The sequence below is a fragment of the Lycium ferocissimum genome, unplaced genomic scaffold, assembly GCF_029784015.1.
Source record: "Lycium ferocissimum isolate CSIRO_LF1 unplaced genomic scaffold, AGI_CSIRO_Lferr_CH_V1 ctg4649, whole genome shotgun sequence".
Classification (NCBI taxonomy): Eukaryota; Viridiplantae; Streptophyta; class Magnoliopsida; order Solanales; family Solanaceae; genus Lycium; species Lycium ferocissimum.
Window position 1 is genome coordinate 14,378 of NW_026725725.1, and position 21,242 is coordinate 35,619.

The window sequence follows — 21,242 nt, forward strand, 5'->3', positions numbered from 1 at the left end:
AAATGTACATCTTGAAGACGTTTAGAAGCGGGAACCAAAACGTATATAGCACATTACAAATCTATGAATGGAAGCAGAACTGAAATGAAGACGCTGAAACAAAGAAAAATTAATCAGAGAAATAGTGTCTAGTTTTGGTACCGAGAACAAATCATCAGACATTAGAATGCACAAGCACGCGGGATCCTACACTTCCAGGCAGTAAACACACAGCAACCAGAGGTCTATATTTATCATTGATCAAATGAAAAGCCCCTTGTTCCTCTGTCGATGCCCTTTGTCCCCTCTTCAAGAGCCAAAAAGAGATGCTATATCAATTGTAGACCATGTACTTCGGCGTTGCACTGAACTTCTGATACCCTTTAATAACCTTATTGACAGCATCTAAAAAGTCTTTCTCCGTGACAGTTTTCCTCCTTGCTCGAATAGCATACATTCCAGCCTCCGTGCACACACTTCTAATGTCAGCTCCTGGAACAAAAAGAACCAATAATATATTAGGGTCCTTCTCCGTCTGTATAATATTAAACTTCTAATGATTTCCAGTAATTTTCTGACAAATCCTACAACGGAAAGGTGGCACTTGAATACTGATGGAGCTATTAAGAAATTAGTATGATAAGAAATATCCGCTTTGATATAATAGTCTTTACAGTATCAGAAGAAGAAAGGTAGGCGTTACAATCAGACGGACACAGTTAATGCCCATATGTCAAAATGTCAACTGTATTATTTTCATTTTATAATGTCAAACATGCTACTCATGTTTATGAAATATTACCTGTAGAGTTAGGACAGAGACGGGCCAAGAGTTCAAACCGAATATCCCGCTCACAGTTCATTGTCCGTGTATGAATCTTAAATATCTGTGTCCTACTCTCCATATCAGGCAGACCAAATTCAACTTTGCGATCCAATCGTCCAGGACGTAATAAAGCTGGATCAAGTGTATCAGGTCTGCAAACAATAGGATGGAGTTAGAACCTGAGCAAGATGATAACAAGCTGCCAGCAGTATTTTAAGCTACCAAATACGAATATATGACTGAGGACACCTTTTTGTTCCTGCCCATAGATAAGCAATATTAAAAGATGAACAATTTATACCACCAAAAGAGCACTATAAAATGGGAAAAAAATGTCAATGAAAAAATACATCAGGAGGGCCACTAGGGACTTCATCGGTTCAGCCCAATGTGGCTTTTCAGTAGCAAATATATAGGAAGTAAACTTGAAACATGCACAGGAAAGCCATTCATGTCCCTGTGCAACACTCGTTGACCAATCCAATTATTAATCACCAAACCTTGAAACATAAATAACTGAACAAGAAAAAGTAGATGTGTATACTGGTGGAAACAAACAACGCAACATATAGTAAATTATTTTCCCAACACAGGCAAGCTAACCTGTTCGTTGCCATGAGAACTTTAATATTCCCGCGAGCATCAAAACCATCAAGCTGGTTAACAATTTCAAGCATGGTTCGTTGAACCTCATTGTCTCCCCCGGCTCCATCGTCAAATCGTGCACCTCCAATGGCATCTACTTCGTCGAAAAACACAATGCAGGCCTTCTTGGAGCGTGCCATCTGTCATATCAAAGCTCCAGTCAAGAATCAATGCTAAAGTTGAACCTTGTATAAAAGAGTTCAGCAACAAGAATGTATCTCGCAGTGGGGCTTTGGTGAAAAGGTAAGGACGTGAGGTGGATGCACCTCATAGGTTTGAACCCTGTCACAGACACGACGTCTGGTATTTAAGTGGGAACATGGTAGAGGGGCGGGCCAATACTCTCCTGAGTTATCCAGCAGTGGGCCAATTGGAGTTGGGGGATTCATAGGTTGCCCCAAAAAATAATAATAAGAGTGCTTCTAACCTGGAACAGTTCACGAACCATTCTAGCCCCCTCACCAACATATTTCTGAACAAGCTCACTACCAATAACGCGAATGAAGCATGCATCTGTACGATTTGCAACTGCTCTGGCAAGCAGTGTTTTCCCAGTACCAGGAGGACCATACAAGAGAACACCCTTAGGGGGATCAATTCCAAGTTTGACAAATTTTTCAGGGTGAAGCATGGGAAGCTCAACAACCTGTTAATTGAGCAAGAGAAGGAGTACAAACCAATTTTGTCAAACGTCAACCAAAGGGAAAATGGGAAAAAGAAATGGAACTCCACTCTGAAACACAACAGAAAAATGAACACGCATAATCACCTCTCGCATCTTTTCAATTTGCTCCTTACATCCTCCAACGTCATTGTATGTAACATCAGGTTTTTCCTCGACAGTCATCATTGTGACACTTGGATCAATTTTTGGGGGCAACGGAATCTGAATTTGATATTTGTTCCTATCAACGCTGCAGCATTAACAATATAGTCAAGCAAAGAGTCAACTAACTTTAAAAAGAACAGAAGACTCGAGTCAAGTTGATATCCTTACTTTCACCTAAAAGCTAATTAATACCTACACTAGGCATCTTTAGCACGAAAAAAAGGTAAGCTATCTGTATCCATTCCACAAACTAATAATTTGCAAAATGTAAACCAATCAAGCTTCATAATCAGCAATAAGCAACAGCTTACTTCTAATAGAGCATGTGGATCCACCAAACAAAAAAGACAAAATGCCTGCTAAGCCAACAAAGATAAGTGTGGCTTTCTTTTATCATCTCCAGCAAAAAGTAATTAACAACTAGCTAAAGCAAATCAATACTTTTTTGGGGACAAACTGCAGCAAGTCATTAAAACAACGCTAAAAGATCCTGAGAGAGAAGAAGAACAAGAAGAAGAATCTACCCGACTCTCATGCCTTCTTCAATATCAGTTGGCGAAACTTTATCACCCAATCCAACAACAAACTGCGGGTATGAAAGAAGCATAGTCAAACAAGGTGATCATAATCGCAACACTTGTCTCATGGCAATACATCATTTAGCCAATAAACAAAAGCAAAGCAAAGAGCACAAACCCTCAGGCTAAAGACAAAAACATGGGAAATTACCCTGTTAATTAATCAGTGTAGGTTCTTAGAAGAAAAGGAAACTGACTGATGGATCTCCAAATCAAGAAGTCTCACATTTCTTACTTATGTCTTGCTGCTAACCAACATATGCTAATTACTACCGCTTAAGCACAGACCTCTAAATCTCGATCAGTTTGTGGAGACTTGTAAGACAAACTGCCTCCAAACACTCACAGAAATTAGTACAGCCAATACTATATGAGAAAGACAGGATAACATACCTTAGCAATTTGCTTGACATTTATAACATATTTTGCATCTTCAGTATTGGGGCTAATTATCTTTGTACACCTAGCCACCTGCTCCAAAGATTTAGTTATAGCTTCAAAGTATCTTCTCTTTTTTAAAAAGTATCTGACTAACAAAGAATTAGTCATCTTTCATTTCCAAAAAAACAAACCTGAAGAGGTTGCTCCTCCTGCATCATCTGTTTATCAGAAACTAGATCCCATTGACTTGGTGCAGCCAATCCAGTGTCAGATTCCTTAATACCTGCAGATGCAGTAAATTGGAATTTGCCAAGCATTTATAGGGAAATATGCAAAGAATGAAGAAAGTAGGAAAACACCTCTACATATTTTAACAGAACCAAATCAATTCCCAGGACCAAGGGACAAGAAAAGCTCTCTTTCTTTTTCTATCCTTCTCGCTAGCCCCCAAAAAACAAAGACCAAAATTTGAGGTAAATGAACAGTACTTTGCAGTTGAAGATACCATTAGTTTAACACCAAAGACAAAAAGCAAAGGCATACAATTACTTACCACGCAAATCATTTATCTTTTTTGCCATTTCCTTGATCTCCTTCTCAGCTTTCTTTATGCTTGTTGAATAAGGCCCCAAACCCTGCAAAAGTCATTTCAATAATTCAATTAAAAATGATCTGAAAAAATGACCAGAAACTAAGGCGCATATATTTTCAAAACTGAATGAAGGGGATTCTCCAAAAGGTGAACCTATAGATAAAAGGCACCAAACCATAATTTGCAAAAGAAAAAAAAAAAAAAGTACAGTCTTCTTTCTTCGAACTCAGTGTGCATATATTGTGGTATATGCCTGTGGTTGTACTGGCACACCACAGTACATATAGAAATGTGATCAAACACTTTTTACATGAATAGCACTCATGTAATGTCTATCCAAATGAATGACATTTTATCGCAAGAAGTATACACCCCTATCACCTGATCACACCATACCCTTGTATATAAATCTCCAAATTGTAAGAAGGCTTAGTGCAGGTAAGATGAGTATCGCTTAGAAATTTTGGAAGAGTAACCTCCACTTTCCATTCGATCCAAGTGGATATTTAGTTTCCAGCCTCTGTAATGTTTCATGGTGCTGGCGATGGTCCACTCAGAGGCAGCTCCAGGATTTGAAGTTAACGGGTTCCTCCAGCGACCTCTAGTTAATACTACATTGGTAATTGGGTTCACAGTCAAATATTAATATTTAGTAGATTTCTCTATATGCTTGTACTGATTTCCGTGTTAGTTGACATGTTTCTTCATTGCCGTTTTTCCTTTTTTATATCTATTTTGATTTGCTGCACTTGAGCCGAGGGTCTTTTGGTAATAACCTCTCTACCTCCACGAGGTAGGGGTAAGGCATGTGTACACTCTACTCTCCCGTACCCCACTAGTGGGAGGATTACACGGGGTATGTTGTTGTTGTTGCTGTAGTAGATTTCTTTATATATACAAGGTGTGGGCAAAAGCTATTGGGTTCATGTGAACTTGTATAACAAGGCTTCTAGATCCGTCCTATGTCCACTATACATTGATTTCACAAGGAGGAGCTAAACGAATCCTATGAGAGAAAGAAAAGAAGTTAAGGATAACTAAAAAGGTCAGTTCAGACTTATGGGTGTGTTCATTGCTAAAAGCGGAAGGCAATCGATACAGTCTGATGTAGTAGCAACCATCTTTCAAGACATAAGAATGAGGCAAAGCATTTCATGCGGCAGATCAGAAGCAGGTTCTTCAGCCACTTACGTTGGCAGTCGTTCACTCGTTCCTCCTTTTCTTGATGGAGCTGGAAATTTTATCACTTCACTAACTAATATTTCAAGTACAATCTCATGAATTATCTGCTAAAGCTTATCAGAAGTTGTAACATCAAGGAGGGTCAGCATGTATGGAAGTAACAGGAAAGTTGTATGGTTGCTTTCAAGCTGATAAGAAAATATTTGGCTCTGGACGTTGCTCATTTCTTTTCTAACTGGTCTAACCTTCTGCTAACCTTGGAACTCAGAAATTCCATCATCAGTTCTTGACCTATTTGTTTCAAGGAAGTGGTATTGATACACAAAAACAAGATTAAGGAGGCATCAAATTGTATATATACCACCTTCCCCCAACATTAAATAAATTATTTACCTCAAAAAATAAACCCCACATATATCTACTGCAGCTCAAAATGACCATTATAAATACTACTCTCTTCGTCCCAATTTCTTTGACACTCTTTCCTTTTTAGTCGGTCACAAAAACTCAAAAAGGATGACACTTTTATCTAGTAGTAACATTTTAACTTTAAACTTCCCATTGTATAGACGGCTTATTTTGAACCACAAGTTTTGACAGACTTCCTTTTATTCTTAAACTCCGTGTCACATAAATTGAAACAGAGGAGTACCTTACATCAATAAAACTCATTATTTGGCTGTCAATTTAGATTTTCTCAGCTCATCAGTTAGTTCACAGCTTATTCATTTCCAAATTCTCATTGATTTGCTATTTTCTGTTAGTTCTCCACTTCGGTTACCAAAAATTAACTATAATTAGAAAAAAGCACACAATCGGAAAGATTACAGTTATATTAAGTGCAAGAATATAAAGATACGAAAAATTAGGCTTTATGATATAGAGGAAGAAGAGTAGTACATAAGTCTTGAGTAAAGCAATATCATCTTCATCAAGTGGCCTAGGGTTTTTCTCGTCCTTAATCTCATCTTCGATATCTGCTGCTGGAGGTGCCATTTACTTCAGATGCGTTCGCTTTTTTTGCAAAATTGGAAGAAGCAAAAGTCTCTTACTAGTTTTCTTGAGAAACAAGCACAGAATGAAACAACTATCAACAAATTGCTCTTGAGCAGTCTTTATATAACTGGGCTTTTAATCGAAGTGATTGGTGGGGCGGTTTAGTTTACTGGCCCATTACGACCTATAAGGCCCTATTTCGTCTTAAATCCAATGGGTTAAGCCCACTCCTATAATTAAAGGTATCAACTAAAAACAATTAACTAAGAATACCAAAAATCGATAAAGGAACCGGTGCACTAAGTTTCCGCTGGGTCCGGGAGCCGGAGTCTTACCCTGTATTTCTACAAGAGGCTATTTCCTCGGCTCGAACTAGTGACCTCCTGGTCATATGGAGGCAACTTTACCAGTTACGCCAAAACTCCTTTTAAGAATAAAAATAGATATCATGAAAGAAAAAAAAGAATAAAAGTAGTATAAAAATAATCAGTTACAGTAATGTGATAGTACTATTATCTAGGTATCATGTAGATCCATACTCTTCTATCTGTATTACTATGTGCTATTCCGGAAGCTCGTAGCATTGGTCCCGATAAATTCCAATTTAATGCTTCATCTCCCCCAATAATGCCTACGCCTTCAACTTGTTCTAAAAAAATAGGATTCTGGTAATAAGTTTTTGATACTCAAAGAACCCTCGTTAAAAAATAATCGCAAAAATCCAAACATTTATCTATCCACCATAGGGTAGATCGATAGCCACTCCTCCGATACGAAAATGGTTTATTTGTTTTATATCTTGATATTTTGCTGTCTTATTTTCTGACAATCCTTCATCGCCTGCGTCTATTTTGAGCCGAGGGTCTATCGGAAACAACCTCTCTAACTCACAAAGGTAAAGGTAAAGGTAAAATCTATGTACATCCTACTATCCTCAGACCCCACTTATGAGATTACACTAAGTATGTTGTTGTTATGCAGTAATGTGTTCAGATCGACTTACAAATTTGTAAGAATATGTAAGAACCGTGTATTGGCTCAGCATTTGTCCCATAGACTATTATATGAAAACATATAAAAGGAGAACATAAGAGCATTAAATGGTTTGGTTTTGAGCATGTACCATACAATAATTTATCAAAATTTTGAGATTACTTAAATAAGTTTTTTGATAAGTGATCGGACATTATATCAATTCTTTTGAAGTAGCTTATCAAAATTTTGAGATTGTTTAAATAAGTGAATTATATCAATTCTTTTGAAGTAGCTTGTTACTAGCGCTAAAATTTTCTTTTGTAGTAGCCAATTATTGCTGATTAATGAGTTGATCGAATCAGCTGAAACAATTCAAGCCACACAAGTTCAACAATGTTGGGCAAATTTGATAAGCAACGCTTCCTTTTCAATGAGAATTGACAAGAAAATGTAGAAATGTAATTGAACATTAATCGCAAAATCGAATAAAAGAAATAACGATATACATTTTCATCTGTTCATTAGCCAGCAACTTGAAATTTGGAAATGAAGATGAGTGGTGGAAAGTAGTAACCCTTTCCATTCACTCATTCCACAGAAGAAATTTAATTTGCTCTGTCAAATCATGAACTATGATATTGCCTCTCTGAAGCATGTCGATTTCCTTTCTTAAACATCCCAAGCATGTTGATTCCGGTCCACTTATATTTACCTCAATGTTCCCACTTGTGATTTTCCTCAGTGTACATAAACAGAAAATCAGAAGGAGGAAACAAATGAACTAGAGAAAAAAGTGCAGTTATCTTTCATCCTGAAAATATTCAACTATTGAGGTGTATGTGCCAATATGCGAACCTACAACTACAAGCACTAAAACTACTGGCAAGACAAGTTAAAACAGGATAAAACATTGTCTCTCTGCTAAGAAGAATATAATACACTAGAATACAGATCAAAAGAATCGGCCCAATAGGCCATCTATGCTAAAGAATCGAGAATAGAAGTATGGAACAAACAATAGAACAACAGATATCACTCTTACTCCATCGCAGTTTTTGATTTGCCTGTACGTAGAGAAATTGCTACAGGCATAGTAACTTGTTTCGAAAAGCCTCTATGTCCTACCAGGTTGGGAGTTAAGTAGCAGAATGAGCTTGCGGTGTACAAGACAAGATATGCTCAGCCATTTTCTGTTTCACTCATCATCTGCGATGAAGTTTGGCAGTTCACCCTGGCATAGATACTCATCACAAAGAGATGCAGATCCCCAGTCCTTCCGTAGCCGCAAAATATCATCGGTAAAAGTAGACCCTGATGATCCAATAAAAACACTAGCCATAGCACAAATTGTTTTGTCCAGCATAGCTTCCACCTACATGTAGGAAATGAACAGACAAATAAGAGTATGCGAGACGAAAAAACACAAACCAAAAAAAATAAAAAAGAGAATGCAATAAAAGCTGAAAGAAAAGAAGAGACTTCATATGAAAGAGTTCTGCTCATGTGTTGCCTGTTTCCTATGAGTAATAATAACATGCGCTATCAAAAAACTGTACTATGTATAAGTTACATGGCCCTTGTCCTTCTACCAATATAAGTCCTGCAAGATCCTACATACAGCTTGATGGTGAAAAAATGAGAACTGTACAATCTAAGAGAGGAAACATCAGATTGTTTGGATCCACAATTTTGGATAAAATATGAGAATTCAAAGTAGGATCCACAGATATGAGAAGATTGAATTTTGTACCTATAACCCCGAATCGAAGGGTACCATTAAGCCTTTCTAAGTTTCTATACACATACGGACCAGCAATAAAGATTTTGGATAAGGGCAAGTACACAGACAAGTCTAAAACAACTTTCTTGTTCATCTAATACTCAGACAGACTTTAAGCCCCCGTTTGGCCATAAGAATTATTCACTTTATTCCGGAATTTTTTTTTCACTTTTTTCCGGAATCAGCGTTTGGCCATGAGAATTCCGAATGAAGTTGTATTCCGGAATACCAAAAACTCAAAAAACTTGTTTTTCAAAAATTTTTCACTTTTTTACAACTACATTTCACCAAAAACTACAATTTCAAAAACTATGGCCAAACACAACTCCAACTCCAAAATTCCAAAAAAAAAAGTGAATTTTTTTTTTGTATCTATGGACAAACGGCGCCTAAATATCCTAGTTTCCTACTTTGTGATCCCAAAATACTATGCATCTTTAAAAAACAAAGAGAAACACTTTATCAATCATGTCCACTAATAGGTAAATACGGATTAACTTTGTAAATACAGTTTGACTTTTATCCTATCAAAACCTTAATGTCTAAGAATGTAAACTTATTCTTGCATTTAAACACACACTCTAATGCAATAGAATTTCAAATTTTGACTTAAGCCCATGCAGAACTAACAAATGGCTTTGTCAAGGAATCTAAAGAAATAGATCACATTAGGTCGATTCTAATTTTTCAATTTGGATAAACACGGCTTTTCTACACTTATTTTCAGTTGATTCTTATTAGCTAAGACTGAATTATAGCTGGAATCAACTAAACTTAGAGTATTTAAACTTGAAATATGCTGCACGTATAATGCCGTGATGATCTATGTTATCCAAGATACAATTAAATCAGATCTACTCTACCTTTCCGTATATAGTATTGAATTTTTTAAACTTAGATTCATTACAGACCAGGATTGGACTTGAAGAATTCAAAATGTGCTCATTTGATAGATTATAATTAGAAAGCAGAGGCTGATCCAGAATGATAGAGCGTAGAAGTTTCAGTACCAAAAGTATTATCCAGTGCCACATAAACTGAGCCTTCTTAATATTCTGCATATGAATATGGACAAAATGCATAAGGTATAAACTCTTACTCACCTGAGAATCTCCCTCAAGGCCATGTCTGTACAATAAAGCATCCCATTTTTCAGCTGAATTTCGAGCGGGCCTTTTAACAAGGGGTACTGTCTTCCCATTGAATACAACTAGTGACTGAAGTAAACCAGTTTCACTTTCTGCAGCATCTGTGGAAAGATATATTACTGGAGAATTGGCCCTCTCAATCACACGATTGATACAGTCTGCAGCTTGAGGAACAGGGTAGAAGCAACTTGGCTTTTTGGCATTGCTAAGAAGAACAATAAACAAATTAGATGTGGTTAGGTCTAATATTAAGTAAAGAAGAACTAAGACGAGAAGCTTTTGTCACTAAGATGGTAGTACATAACTAAAGGCATTATAGCAGGCATCGAGGGGTTGGAAATGAAGATTACTAGCAATATATTGATCAGCCACGAGCATGGGCCTTTTTGTTCCCACAACTAGTTATAGATGCAAAACCAAATAGCTATTTAAATACTAGATACAGCATCGAACAAAAACATACCAGAATTTCAGAAAACCATGTCTGCGGAAATGAAGAGCGATAAAGTTGTCTCCCAAGAATGTCTGGACGAAACGTTGGGCAGTAAGCATAATAAGACGACTTGGCTCAATGAGTGTCTTGCATTTGTGGGAAATGGGGCCTCCAGGCTGCATCACCCAGTCCTTCTCCACATCAGCAAAGAACACATCACCTATTGCAATAACATCATCATCCGTAGAAAACTTTGCGACCACGTCTTGGACAGTCCTTTTCTTTGGCTTCTTCACATCTTCATCCCAAGCAGTTTCAAGCTTATTCGTAGAAACCCCTAATGACTTCAACTTCTTAACACGTTCTTCATCCATAAAACAAGGTTGTGGTTGAGAGAAATAACAAATAACTCTATCTATGTGCAAATGGCTCTTTCGTCTTTCGGCAAATTCCTCATACGTAACAATCACTTCTCTCCCCAAGCATTTATTTATATGCTCAACATCCAACACTCGCTTAAACTCAAAGTCAACTTTTGAGCTCGGAATAACCAAAACGCGGTTAAGCAGAGCTGCGAAGAACATATGCTTTTCCAAACAGATCAAATGGTTTGACATTTGACCGGAAACACAAATCGCAAACAAGTACTTATCCGATCTCGGTTTCCACTCAACAGTTTTCCTCTTCGACAAATCACGATCCACCTTCCTACACCTACCTAAACTAGGATCTGTCGAATTATCCGATTCAATCAACAAGTTACCTAATTCATGAGATGACAATAGAACTTGTTGAATTTGTTTATTTAGTGAAATCTGACTTAGCAAATCTGTACTAGAAGTATCATTAACCAAAGTGTGATTCCACAGCTTAAAAAGCCCTAATTGTTGTTTTCTAAGCAGATAAAGAGCGCGTAATTCAGACTCGCGCATGGTATTAACTGAACCATCGTATTTAATGCTGGTAACAGTGGTTTGAAATAGGTTTTTGATGTCTGTAGTGAAATATAGAATGAGTACTAAGACTGGGAGAATAATTGCTAGGAAATACCTTTTACCGGAAGTGAAATTGAAGCGATGACCAAGGGCAAATCGGTCTTTTAGGTCGTCGATTTGGAATGTGGAGCGAAGTGGAGATTTAGGATGGTCATTTAGTTGCTGGATCAGGTTCTCTCTATCATCTTCTTCATCAGATGATTCTCTGTCCCTCATCATTTTCTTACTTCATTTGGTAATTTTGGTTAGTTGAGTTGTATTTATTGTACTCTACACTGTTACTGTAAACACGGCAGTGTGTGTTGTATTATTAATTAAGAGAAAGAAGGAAGAAGATCTGTTAGGTGAGTGGACCCGTTAACTGCTGTTACGTGTGATTTGTGAAAATGATTAGGAGGGAAGGGTGTGGACGAAGGAATTACTACCAGATTAATGATGACAGCACAGTAAATCATCGACTAGTCGGTGGGAGAAAATGACCAGCCATCGGTCTGCTTGGTCCCTCAAAAGTCGTGGGCTACCTATGGCTGTATGGTTGGCATACTGGTTTAAAGCCCAGGCCTTCTTTTTCATCTTCCTGATTTGGAACCATTGTTTTGCACGGACGATCCTTCCTGCTATTTAATTTTTGTCCTTCGCGTATAATATTTTAAAGTATTGGGTTTAAATTTCGGATCAGAAAAAATTTACAAACCAGAGTTTGGTATAGAAGTATACCTATTTAAGAAAAAGCCGCTCTTTGATTGATTTTGCATTTGCTCTTAAGACAGACTTGATTAAGGCTAACCTCTGCCTTATATGTGAATTTTTTTAAAAAAAATTTGACTGAGCGAAAGTTCGAATCCGGACCCATAAATTTTTAGGCAAAGGTCAAAAATTAAAGACCACACAAAACGAAGGCCAATCGTGCAAATTGTCCATTTGGAACTAGATCTAATGTTGGGCCTGGGCTACCTGGTTATTAGATTCAATTTTTTTTCTTTTTTCTTTTTGCGGAGTGTCCTTCAAATGCTCTGGTCTTTAATTTTGTCCATCAAATTATTGGTATTTAATTTTTATCCTTCACCAAAAAAAACTTTTAGTGCTTGTACAAATTTTCGATCACTAAAAATGTAAAAAAAATTATACTGTTCGTGCAACTTGCATTCGCAAGAATGATTTTCGCTCGAAACTCCGCCTTAAGGCGAAATTTTACCGTAGTGCCTAAGTTTGCTTTTTTATAAATTATGTCTTGCGATTTTTTTTTTCTTTTTTTTTTTTGATTGAGCGAGATTCAAATCCCAAATTTCATGGTATTGGAGGAACGACAAAAATTAAGGCATGCCTGCGAATTGCCCTTGCTGATTTAACATGTATTATTCGATTTCTTCAAAGTATTTAACTTATAGTTAGTGTTCACAAACTTCAAACGTGCATCACTACTTCTCCTCCGCTTCTTGTTCTTTTGTGCTTAATGACGAGAAATCACACGGTATAACAGTTCTGTGTTTTATATTTTATGGTAAAATCAATTGATGCTGGTTCAACATTGGGATCACTTTGAGTTATCGATGTTTAGAAGGCTTACAGTGAAATATGTTCGGATCGAAATAATCAGAGCATTATACGGAAGATATCAATCGCAAACCTTGAATGAAGATAAATCAGAGGATAAAGAAAGGTATACCAAAGACTTTTGGCCATGGATTGACAAGTCTTATTTAGGTCCCGTTTGGCCATGAATTTTTTTTTTCAATTTTTTCCGGAAAACTTTTTCACTTTATTTGGAAATCAACTTTTGGCCATGGAAAACATCAAAAAAACTTGTTTTCACTTTTTTCACTTTCAATACATTCAAACAATAAAATATTCTTAGGGCCCGCTTGTCCATAGATACAAAAAAAAAAATTCACTTTTTTTTGGAATTTTGGAGTTAGAGTTGTGTTTGGCCATAGTTTTTAAAATTGTAATTTTTGTTGAAATGTAGTTGTAAAAAAGTGAAAAAAGTGAATTTTTTTGAAAAACAAGTTTTTTTTGTTTTTGGAATTCCGGAATACAACTTCAAGTTGTATTCGGAATTCTTATGGCCAAACGCTGAAAGTGAAAAAAGATAAAAAAAAAATTCGAAATAAAGTGAATAATTCTTATGGCCAAACGCCCACTTCGTAAAAACTATAACCAAACACAACTCAACTCTAAAATACCAAATAAAGTGAAAATCTGATTTTCACGACCAAATGCCTACTTACTTATTTTTAGTATAAAACCATATAATTCTAAAACCTTTTTAAAGTTAAAAAATATTTTTGTTTTAAAACCATGTATAGCTTGTGAGTTATTTGAAAATATGATTGAAAATTTCTCATGTAGTCTCTATGATATCTTCTTATCTTTTTTTTTTTTTGACAAAAAATCTTCATAATCGTCGAGTTGGTTGCAACTTGAACTGATCTACCTTGTACCTGTCTTCAACCTCATTGAACCATTGGCGTTGTACCACTTGTTCCGATCGAAATAATCAGGGCGTCATGTAGAAGCTATCAATCGCAAACCTTGAACGATGATAAATCAGAGGATAAAGAAAGGTATACTAAAGACGCATAATCTCGTGGTATTATTTGGTCAATTGACCTACATAAAAAAATAATATAAAAGAAAGCATAAAAACTTATGAGAAAAAATCTCCCCCTAAATAAGATTCCTTTAGAGACTACATTGTGAATGATTTTCTATATTTTCTATTATATAAGAAGGATTCTTTAATTAATAGAGGTCCAAAACTTTTTCCTCCAAAAAAAATACTAGCCAAATATGAAAGATAATTATATTTTCCTTTCAAGAAAAGTAAAGCAACTATGATTGTACTTTAACTTTTCTTCAAGAGAAAAGTAAAACTCAAATATGATAAAAAAATCAGGCAAAATCCTAATAATATAAAATAATTCAAGAGAATATTCATCTTAACGGAGCTATGCGTTTTCCACATTGACAGTTGAAGTTTATCAACCGTAAAGCAGTTTTGTGTCTTTATTGCTCACAATTTGGTTCCTCTATTGGGTTAGAGTTGTGCCTCTTCTTACTAGAGCTAATGCCAACTTCAAATATTCCGATATGAAATTAGACTCAGTAATTCAAACTTCAAATATATATGTATGAAATTAGAGATAATAAAGCCTAACTTCGTATCCAAATGTCTAAAGTTCAAACTGCATAAGCAATATGCCTATTTTAAATAGACAGGTTTAAAGTTATTTTGACAAGCCAACCTCATACATGTATGCTAAAATTACTTCAATCTCATAAATTTGAATTTGATTCTGAAACAATTAAATATTAAATATTTTATAGTTTTCAATTATATTTGGATAACGGTTCTCTAAGCAACTGTTTGTTACTTTCTCTGTCCATTTTAATTTGTCCCGTATATTAAAAATAGTGTCCATTTTTACTTATTTAATTTAGAAAATCAAGAGATAATTACCATTTCATACTTATTTTATTGTTAATATTAATTATCCAGTTGGAAAGTTCAAGAAATTCTTTGTGACTGCACTCTTTTAAATTATGTTTTATTGATTCAATTATTTGGTTACTCAGCAATAATTAAGGATGATATAAAAATTATATAGAGTAAATTTTTCTGTTGCAGAAAAAATAAGTTCTAATTGGAACCAGTACTTATCATATCGAACAAAAAGTAGTTCCGAGTGGCTCCACTGTGTAAGAATGTCCTAGAGACACCTGGAGAGGAGAGACAGCTCGAAAAAGAGGCATACAAACAGCGAGACGTCAGCAAAAGCCGCCACGTGGATTTGCCATTATCCATAATGTCAGAGTCGAGATCTCTCTCGTTGTTCTAACTTCCTCCTACTAATAATAGAACATAGCTACAGATATGCAAATGGCAAAAAGAATTTGATTTGTGATCAACGTTTAACTAATCTGAAGAATAATAAGTTGGTGTAAAATGAACGGAGTGTCGAAAGTACCACACACCTGGCAGACCGCTAAGGTTGTTGTCCGTAATAATGCTCTGCGGTCGGTCGGCAAAGCAGCTAATCGCTCCGCCGTCCACGGCACCAAGCTTCCCATCCCCGACGTTGTGGACGTAAGTATTCTCTCCGCCCCAATTTACGTGATCCGAAAGTGATTTCACTAAATTTTTGCCTAATCGGATTGACAAGAAGCTTAATATTTTAAAATCACAATCTAAATATTTATAAACTATGCAAAAGTCACTGTAAATTGCAATTCTTCTCATTTTAACACAACAAAAGAACACGTTTCAAAATGATGGTCAAAACCTACATATTCTGAATCATCGAAAAGCGAAAAGTGTCACATGAAATGAGATTGTGACAGAGCGAGTAATAGATCCCCCACTCCATTTCTCGTATTATCTCAATTGCTGTTAATGAAATTTTAGTAATTCAGAATGGTGTTTTGCAGAAGGAACAAGTTGAAGTGGAGATCACTCAAGCCAGGGAAGTGAAAGAAAATAAGAGGCGTGAATTGGAGAATGCTATTGATTCTCAACTGAAGAACTGGAATGTTATACGGTTCTCCAACTAAAGCAGTTATACTGCACTCGGATGTAATAGTCATAACATCCATCTCTATGTACTTGTTGCTCATGTAATCTAAGCAATGCTGTCATTTGCTTTAAGATCGTTTTCGCAAAATGTTTAGTTTCCCTACATTCTACTGATCACCTGTCCCAAAGTTTCAAGTGAATCATCATGAATCAATCAATTTAGTGACTACTTAACAATAAGATTGATAGAAACGAATCAAATGTGACAATAATAATTGGAATAAACTAAACTGGGGCACGACAAATTAAAATGCGGCCAGGTCTATCCTGAAACTTTACATAATTGGTCATGGTAAAGGTACTACAAGAAAATATGCATCTAGCATGAAACTAGACGAAATGCCTATTTTTGCAACTATCAAGCGGCGAGAAGCTCGAACTATGATTTGATTTGCAGAGAGAACTCTCTGTGTCAAAATTTGTTGTAGGCATAAGTATACTCTATAGTGCATCCATGAGATGCATTCCATGTTTGTAAATCAGATACTTCAATATTCCTTCAACTAATCTAAGATCCTTCACTTACTTCAACCAGTCTCCCACGGACCCATTTCTTCCCAGAAATCAATCCGTTTGGTAGCGGTTTCTGTTCACGTCCTTGGCCTTCATCAGATTCATCACTGTTTAGAAGCTGTTTCTGTTCATCGCCTGGGCTTTCATTGGCTTCATCCTCATCAAGTCTCTGAGTAGAGGTGGTGCGCTGTGTGATATTATTGGCCTCCTTTTCCAGAGATAAATTACTAGAAATCATTTGATAGACTTCCTGCCTGTCACCCAATAAGTCATAGTCACCAGAGCCTGACGAGAGAGCTGAGCTTTTACCATTCAGTAAACCTTGCAAGGCATGTTGTCCATTTTCTAAATCGCGATTCGTAGGCGTCACAGTATGCCAACCATTTATTCTTTCACCAGGATCAACCAGAGCTCCAAATTCTGAATCTCCCTTGTCTGCAGTGTGGCTCAGCAGCTCAGTTGAAGGTGATGAAAGATTTCCATCTATAACAGCCACCTCTGTCTCTATAGATTCAATGGACTGGATAGCTTCAGAGATGAGCTTCCGAGTTTCAACGAGAGACGCTTGAGCAACAGGGCTACTCTGGGCAGCCACTTCCAAGGCCTCTGCAGCCTTCTCAGCCTCAGCTATCAATGCTCTGCAAAGTTGTCAACACACCAAGAACTTATAAGTTACTACTATTTAGCAGATTGAAACCAATGATACCAGCTTGTAGAAATCGAAATTGTTCCAAAATCCATAACTTAGACCTCCTCAGTTTGACATATCGATATTTACCTCTTCGCAGTTTCAAGATTATAGTGCCCTCCACTATTACATTTCACCTCCTACCAAACTTTCTATTGAAGGAAGATTGTACTAACTAAAGATTCTATGAGGTACATGAAACAACAGAGTGACCAGCAGACTTCAGATGGAAAGAGGCAGAGCAAGGAAGCAAATAAAGACTAAAGAGACAAATTGATAGTTGCTTAATATAACTTACTTTGCTCTCGTGACGGCTTCAATCTTCTTCTGGTCAATACCTACTCTCTGTGCCCTGATATTCTTTAACATTTCTAACTTCGAACTAGCCAAAGGATCCCTGTACACTGGTGTGTTTTTTCTCCTCAATCGAACACGTTGAACTTGGCTCTTAGGCTCGGACTTCACCAGATTATCCATTTCATTAGCTTTCTTTTTCGGAGGGCTTCTTTTTCTGGTCTGTCCATCACTAACAGGCTTTTTCCTGGGTCTTCGTTCAACCCCCTCTGGTATTCCGTGATATTTATTCAGAGCAGTACGGACCCGAGTACGGTAATCCTAGTTGGAGGAAAATGTAGATTGGTAAAACACCGTTTTTGGAAAGTTATCGAAATGTGAGGAAGTTCAAATTGACTGCCTTAAAAGCACTTACAGGATCAGCCCATTTGGCTGCAATGGCCTCTGAAATCTTCCTCCTCTGTTCAGCAGATTTGGGAGCTCTCTTGTTACCCTTAAGCCTGGGCATATTTTTTCTTTCCTCAACACTCTTTATCCACTCCTGCTCAAGCTGTTTGCTCAAAATCTCGTAAGAGTCCCACTGCAATTCTTCCTCACCCATAAGGCCACTCCTAGAAGCTTCTGCAATCAAATTTTGCCACTCATAATGGCAAGTTTCCTGGAGCATCAACTTCCCACGGCGCCTTTCCCATCCAATCCTTACAGCAACACCAATTTTCAACCTTGTTTCCTCACTAAAATTAAGAAAAAAAATCTCCTTTAGCAAGTTCGAAACACAAAATTTCACAAATCTTCAGTTTTCATTTGAGATTCTAGATAAAGATGGTGATTTTACATTTAGGAATATGAAATAATGAATTAGTATAACATTGCTAGGTTGAATTGAATTCCCGAGCACCAATTTAAGTGATGAAGAAGTTAAAACTTGCGCACTAATGGCATGTCAACTAAAGGCAATACCTCTGAATGTCTGTGTTGCACACTCATTAGGCAGTGACTTCAGTGAAGCTTGAGTTTCACAGATTGAAGCACAGTTACCATGAAACAGGAAGCAAAAGTTTGTTCAATACTCTAATTCTTTTTTTTTTTTTTTTTTTACCATCATTTTTATGCTATTTCAGCTACCAGAATAGACAAATTCCATCCACTTGAAAAAAAGCTTGTACGCAGGTTATTTTTCATTCACCTCTTGATTGCAAGACTCCACCATGCTATCAAAAGGGTTAAAAAAAAATAAAAAAATTCAAAGGTAATTTGTAAAACCCACCTTTGAGCATGCCCCAGGTTAACCAACTTCATTTTCACCTGTATAATTAGAGCTTATCAGTAATATTGTCAAACGAAAATTCTGAACCGTGAAGTTAAATGGATAAGTACAGTGACAAAAAAAAAAAAAATCTAGTCATCTCAGATTCCACTAGATCGTTTGCACAATCTGAACAGAAATGAACAATATCTTGATATGGTGTTGACTGAATCAAACAATGGTTATTTCAGATACCAAAATGAAGGGAAAGAAGAAGTCACACCCTGTCCAGGAAAAAATGTTGCAGCAAGATCAACAGCATAGCTATAGTAGATGAGACTAACAGATGTTTGTGAGTAGAACGTTGTCTAACATACAAGTTTAAGATTTTGCCTGAATCATCACCTAACCACATCTTCCTCCTCTTAAAGAAAGACGCACTCTAACTTTGCATGGGAACATTTTGAATGCGAGCTTTTCAAGTATAAATCTGGTTAGTTCACAACTGGATTCAAACTTGAAGCAAACAATTGAAAGGAATAAAATGTGTTGATACAAAAGGAGATTCAAACACCCATACATATTCACAAAGAACAAAAAGAATATCCCACATGGATTTTGAATGTTGCATATCAGTCCCATATTCTGGAAGCTCCTATCTGCTCCTCATTGTGGACTCCGAAAATCACTTATATATATATATATATAGCTTTGCCGGGCAGGACTAAGTCATGCATATCCAAATGACCACATAGCATACGAGAGATGTATATAATGTCATAATACACTCAGATGACACCAATATCCAAGATTCTTTAAGTTATTTTCCCGGAGATGTATATTGAAGTTAACTGAGCTTAATGACATCAAGAGAAAGTTACTAAACACTGAGAGTGAAAAATGGAAAATACAATTATCTCAAACTTCTCCAAGATACCCTGACTGCCTGACGGCATCTGCCTAAAATGTAATCAAGAGTATTGATTTTCTTGTCCCACACCACGCACTCTTAAAAAGGATTGGGCCTGGCAGAATGACCAAAAAATACATCTTCCAGCTGAAGCAAGATCGAGCTTTTTCCCTTGACAAAAATGTTAAATTTCTACATCTGCTCACATCCAACCTAGTTAGTTCCTACTTGTGTTCTATTATATCTATTTTTCGCTCCCCATAGTTAGCATTACACCTTCCCAAAATGACTATAAGATGGTATAACTCCACATGCACGTTAATGTCACAAAATTTATTGGAAGTCGTAGCACTATATGTCCTAGTTCCCTTAAATCTCACAGACAGAGTTTGGTAAATATTTAATTGAGACTACAAGTATTAACATTGGCTGTTTCTGGAGCTATCTAGGGGTCCTCTCTTCTTAGTCAGATTCTCATCTCTTACTACTTCATTCAAAAAATTAATCACAAAATTATGCTTACATGACATCACCTTAGGATCCTGCATTGCAATCCTGGTACGCTCTCGAATCCGTTGCAAAGTTTCTGCAAATAGTTCAAACATACCCGAAAACATTAAACCTTATCCATAACAAACAGCTCAAAAAAAAAAAACTACCTTGGCATGTTTTAAGTACCTGGACTGTGTTTCCTGCCTTTATTCCAAGGTGTATTCCCTTTATTAGCTTTCGATATCCTCATTCGCCTCAACTTCTCTCTCTCATTCAACTGACTTTCCTCACTTTCAACAACAGTAGAAGTTGAATATTTTCCCATCCTCACACCACCGAAATCGTTTTGTTCCTTATTGCTTTGGGTGTTCTTGGTGGGTCCTTTTTCAAGGGTAGCTACTGCCCTTATCATCAACCCACCCCGAAATAACTTAATTCTTGAATTTGGAGGTTTTTGTGGTATACGGAATGAATTCCAAGTAGATACAAATCTAATATCATTGTTGTAAACAAGTCTAGTACCAAATACAGTTTGGGAACTAACTGAACAAGGCTGTGTAGTAGCTATATCTGCGCAATAAAGAACACAAAACATGACGGCTACTTCAGTACATATCCCAAATAGTTCCAACTACAAATTTCAAGAAAGAAAAGTGTAAAAGAGAGTGAAAATTGAAAAGGGTCAAGATAAAAGTGGTAGAGTTCACCTAATAAAGGCATGGGGAGCTCATCCAGTCAAACTCCAAGTCAAGAAGAGAAAGGAAATGCAATGTATTTTTCAGATTCCATCCACCAAATAGTTGTTGTTAGTGGCAATTGGATTGAATTGAAATTTGGTTTTTATTTGTTGGAGTGAAGAAGATAAAACGCAAAGGCGGTTGCAGAGGGAGAAAGCGGGAGAGGTTTGGGTTTTGGTGACACAGCGATAGCCACACCACAAGCCTTGGATAATATGCTACTAGTACTAGTATGATATTTTCTAAGATTTTTAAATTTTATACATAAATTCCAATATGTTCCAACAATTTCTTTTACTTTCAAGTTGTGTCATTTCTTTTCTCACCTATCTAAATTTCTCATATTATTTACTCCTCCGTCTCAAATTATTTATCCTTCTTTACATATCCCTTAAGAAATATTAATTAAAAACAGTATTTAACTAACTTTATTCTTATTATCTAAATTAT

General features: G+C 36.5%; 3 protein-coding genes across 5 annotated transcripts; all 3 read right to left on the reverse strand.

Annotated features, from left to right (window-relative positions):
* LOC132044491 (26S proteasome regulatory subunit 7 homolog A-like) lies at positions 1–6,041 on the reverse strand. The gene is made up of 10 exons (XM_059434982.1): positions 5,913–6,041; positions 3,792–3,873; positions 3,430–3,521; positions 3,251–3,328; positions 2,804–2,865; positions 2,220–2,364; positions 1,878–2,096; positions 1,409–1,590; positions 782–957; positions 1–471 (listed from the first exon to the last, which is right to left on the reverse strand). The coding sequence occupies exons 1-10, from the start codon at positions 6,006–6,008 to the stop codon at positions 314–316; spliced, it is 1,290 nt and encodes a 429-aa protein (XP_059290965.1). The 5' UTR covers positions 6,009–6,041; the 3' UTR covers positions 1–313.
* Positions 6,042–7,765: 1,724 nt separating this feature from the next.
* On the reverse strand, positions 7,766–11,669 carry LOC132044492 (O-fucosyltransferase 36-like). Of its 2 annotated transcripts, XM_059434984.1 has the most exons (4): positions 11,395–11,522; positions 10,375–11,107; positions 9,867–10,116; positions 7,766–8,355 (listed from the first exon to the last, which is right to left on the reverse strand). In XM_059434984.1, exons 2-4 carry the CDS (start codon positions 10,959–10,961, stop codon positions 8,179–8,181), a joined length of 1,014 nt encoding a protein of 337 aa, XP_059290967.1. In that variant the 5' UTR covers positions 10,962–11,107; positions 11,395–11,522; the 3' UTR covers positions 7,766–8,178. The 2 variants fall into 2 exon arrangements, with proteins under 2 accessions (XP_059290967.1, XP_059290966.1); XM_059434983.1 differs by having other exon boundaries at positions 10,375–11,669.
* A 4,431-nt stretch (positions 11,670–16,100) lies between these two features.
* LOC132044494 (uncharacterized) lies at positions 16,101–21,005 on the reverse strand. 2 transcript variants are annotated; one of them, XM_059434988.1, is made up of 7 exons: positions 20,763–21,005; positions 20,242–20,625; positions 20,097–20,149; positions 18,675–18,712; positions 17,823–18,141; positions 17,412–17,728; positions 16,101–17,063 (listed from the first exon to the last, which is right to left on the reverse strand). In XM_059434988.1, exons 1-7 carry the CDS (start codon positions 20,773–20,775, stop codon positions 16,421–16,423), a joined length of 1,767 nt encoding a protein of 588 aa, XP_059290971.1. In that variant the 5' UTR covers positions 20,776–21,005; the 3' UTR covers positions 16,101–16,420. The 2 variants fall into 2 exon arrangements, with proteins under 2 accessions (XP_059290971.1, XP_059290970.1); XM_059434987.1 differs by having other exon boundaries at positions 20,242–21,005.
* Positions 21,006–21,242: the final 237 nt, after the last annotated feature.

Coding starts and splice junctions, on each gene's coding strand:
- LOC132044491 (XM_059434982.1), bottom strand. CDS start 6,008: ATGGCACCTCCAGCAGCAGATATCGAAGATGAGATTAAGGACGAGAAA. Junction 2,866..3,250: donor ATGTCAAGCAAATTGCTAAG/GTATGTTATCCT, acceptor TCATACCCGCAG/TTTGTTGTTGGATTGGGTGA. Junction 1,591..1,877: donor TGGTTCGTGAACTGTTCCAG/GTTAGAAGCACT, acceptor TTGATATGACAG/ATGGCACGCTCCAAGAAGGC.
- LOC132044492 (XM_059434983.1), bottom strand. CDS start 11,558: ATGATGAGGGACAGAGAATCATCTGATGAAGAAGATGATAGAGAGAAC. Junction 10,117..10,374: donor CATGGTTTTCTGAAATTCTG/GTATGTTTTTGT, acceptor TGTTCTTCTTAG/CAATGCCAAAAAGCCAAGTT. Junction 8,356..9,866: donor GCCTTGAGGGAGATTCTCAG/GTGAGTAAGAGT, acceptor TCCTACATGTAG/GTGGAAGCTATGCTGGACAA.
- LOC132044494 (XM_059434987.1), bottom strand. CDS start 20,650: ATGTTTTGTGTTCTTTATTGCGCAGATATAGCTACTACACAGCCTTGT. Junction 20,150..20,241: donor AGGCAGGAAACACAGTCCAG/GTACTTAAAACA, acceptor AACTATTTGCAG/AAACTTTGCAACGGATTCGA. Junction 17,064..17,411: donor GAAGCCGTCACGAGAGCAAA/GTAAGTTATATT, acceptor ACAACTTTGCAG/AGCATTGATAGCTGAGGCTG.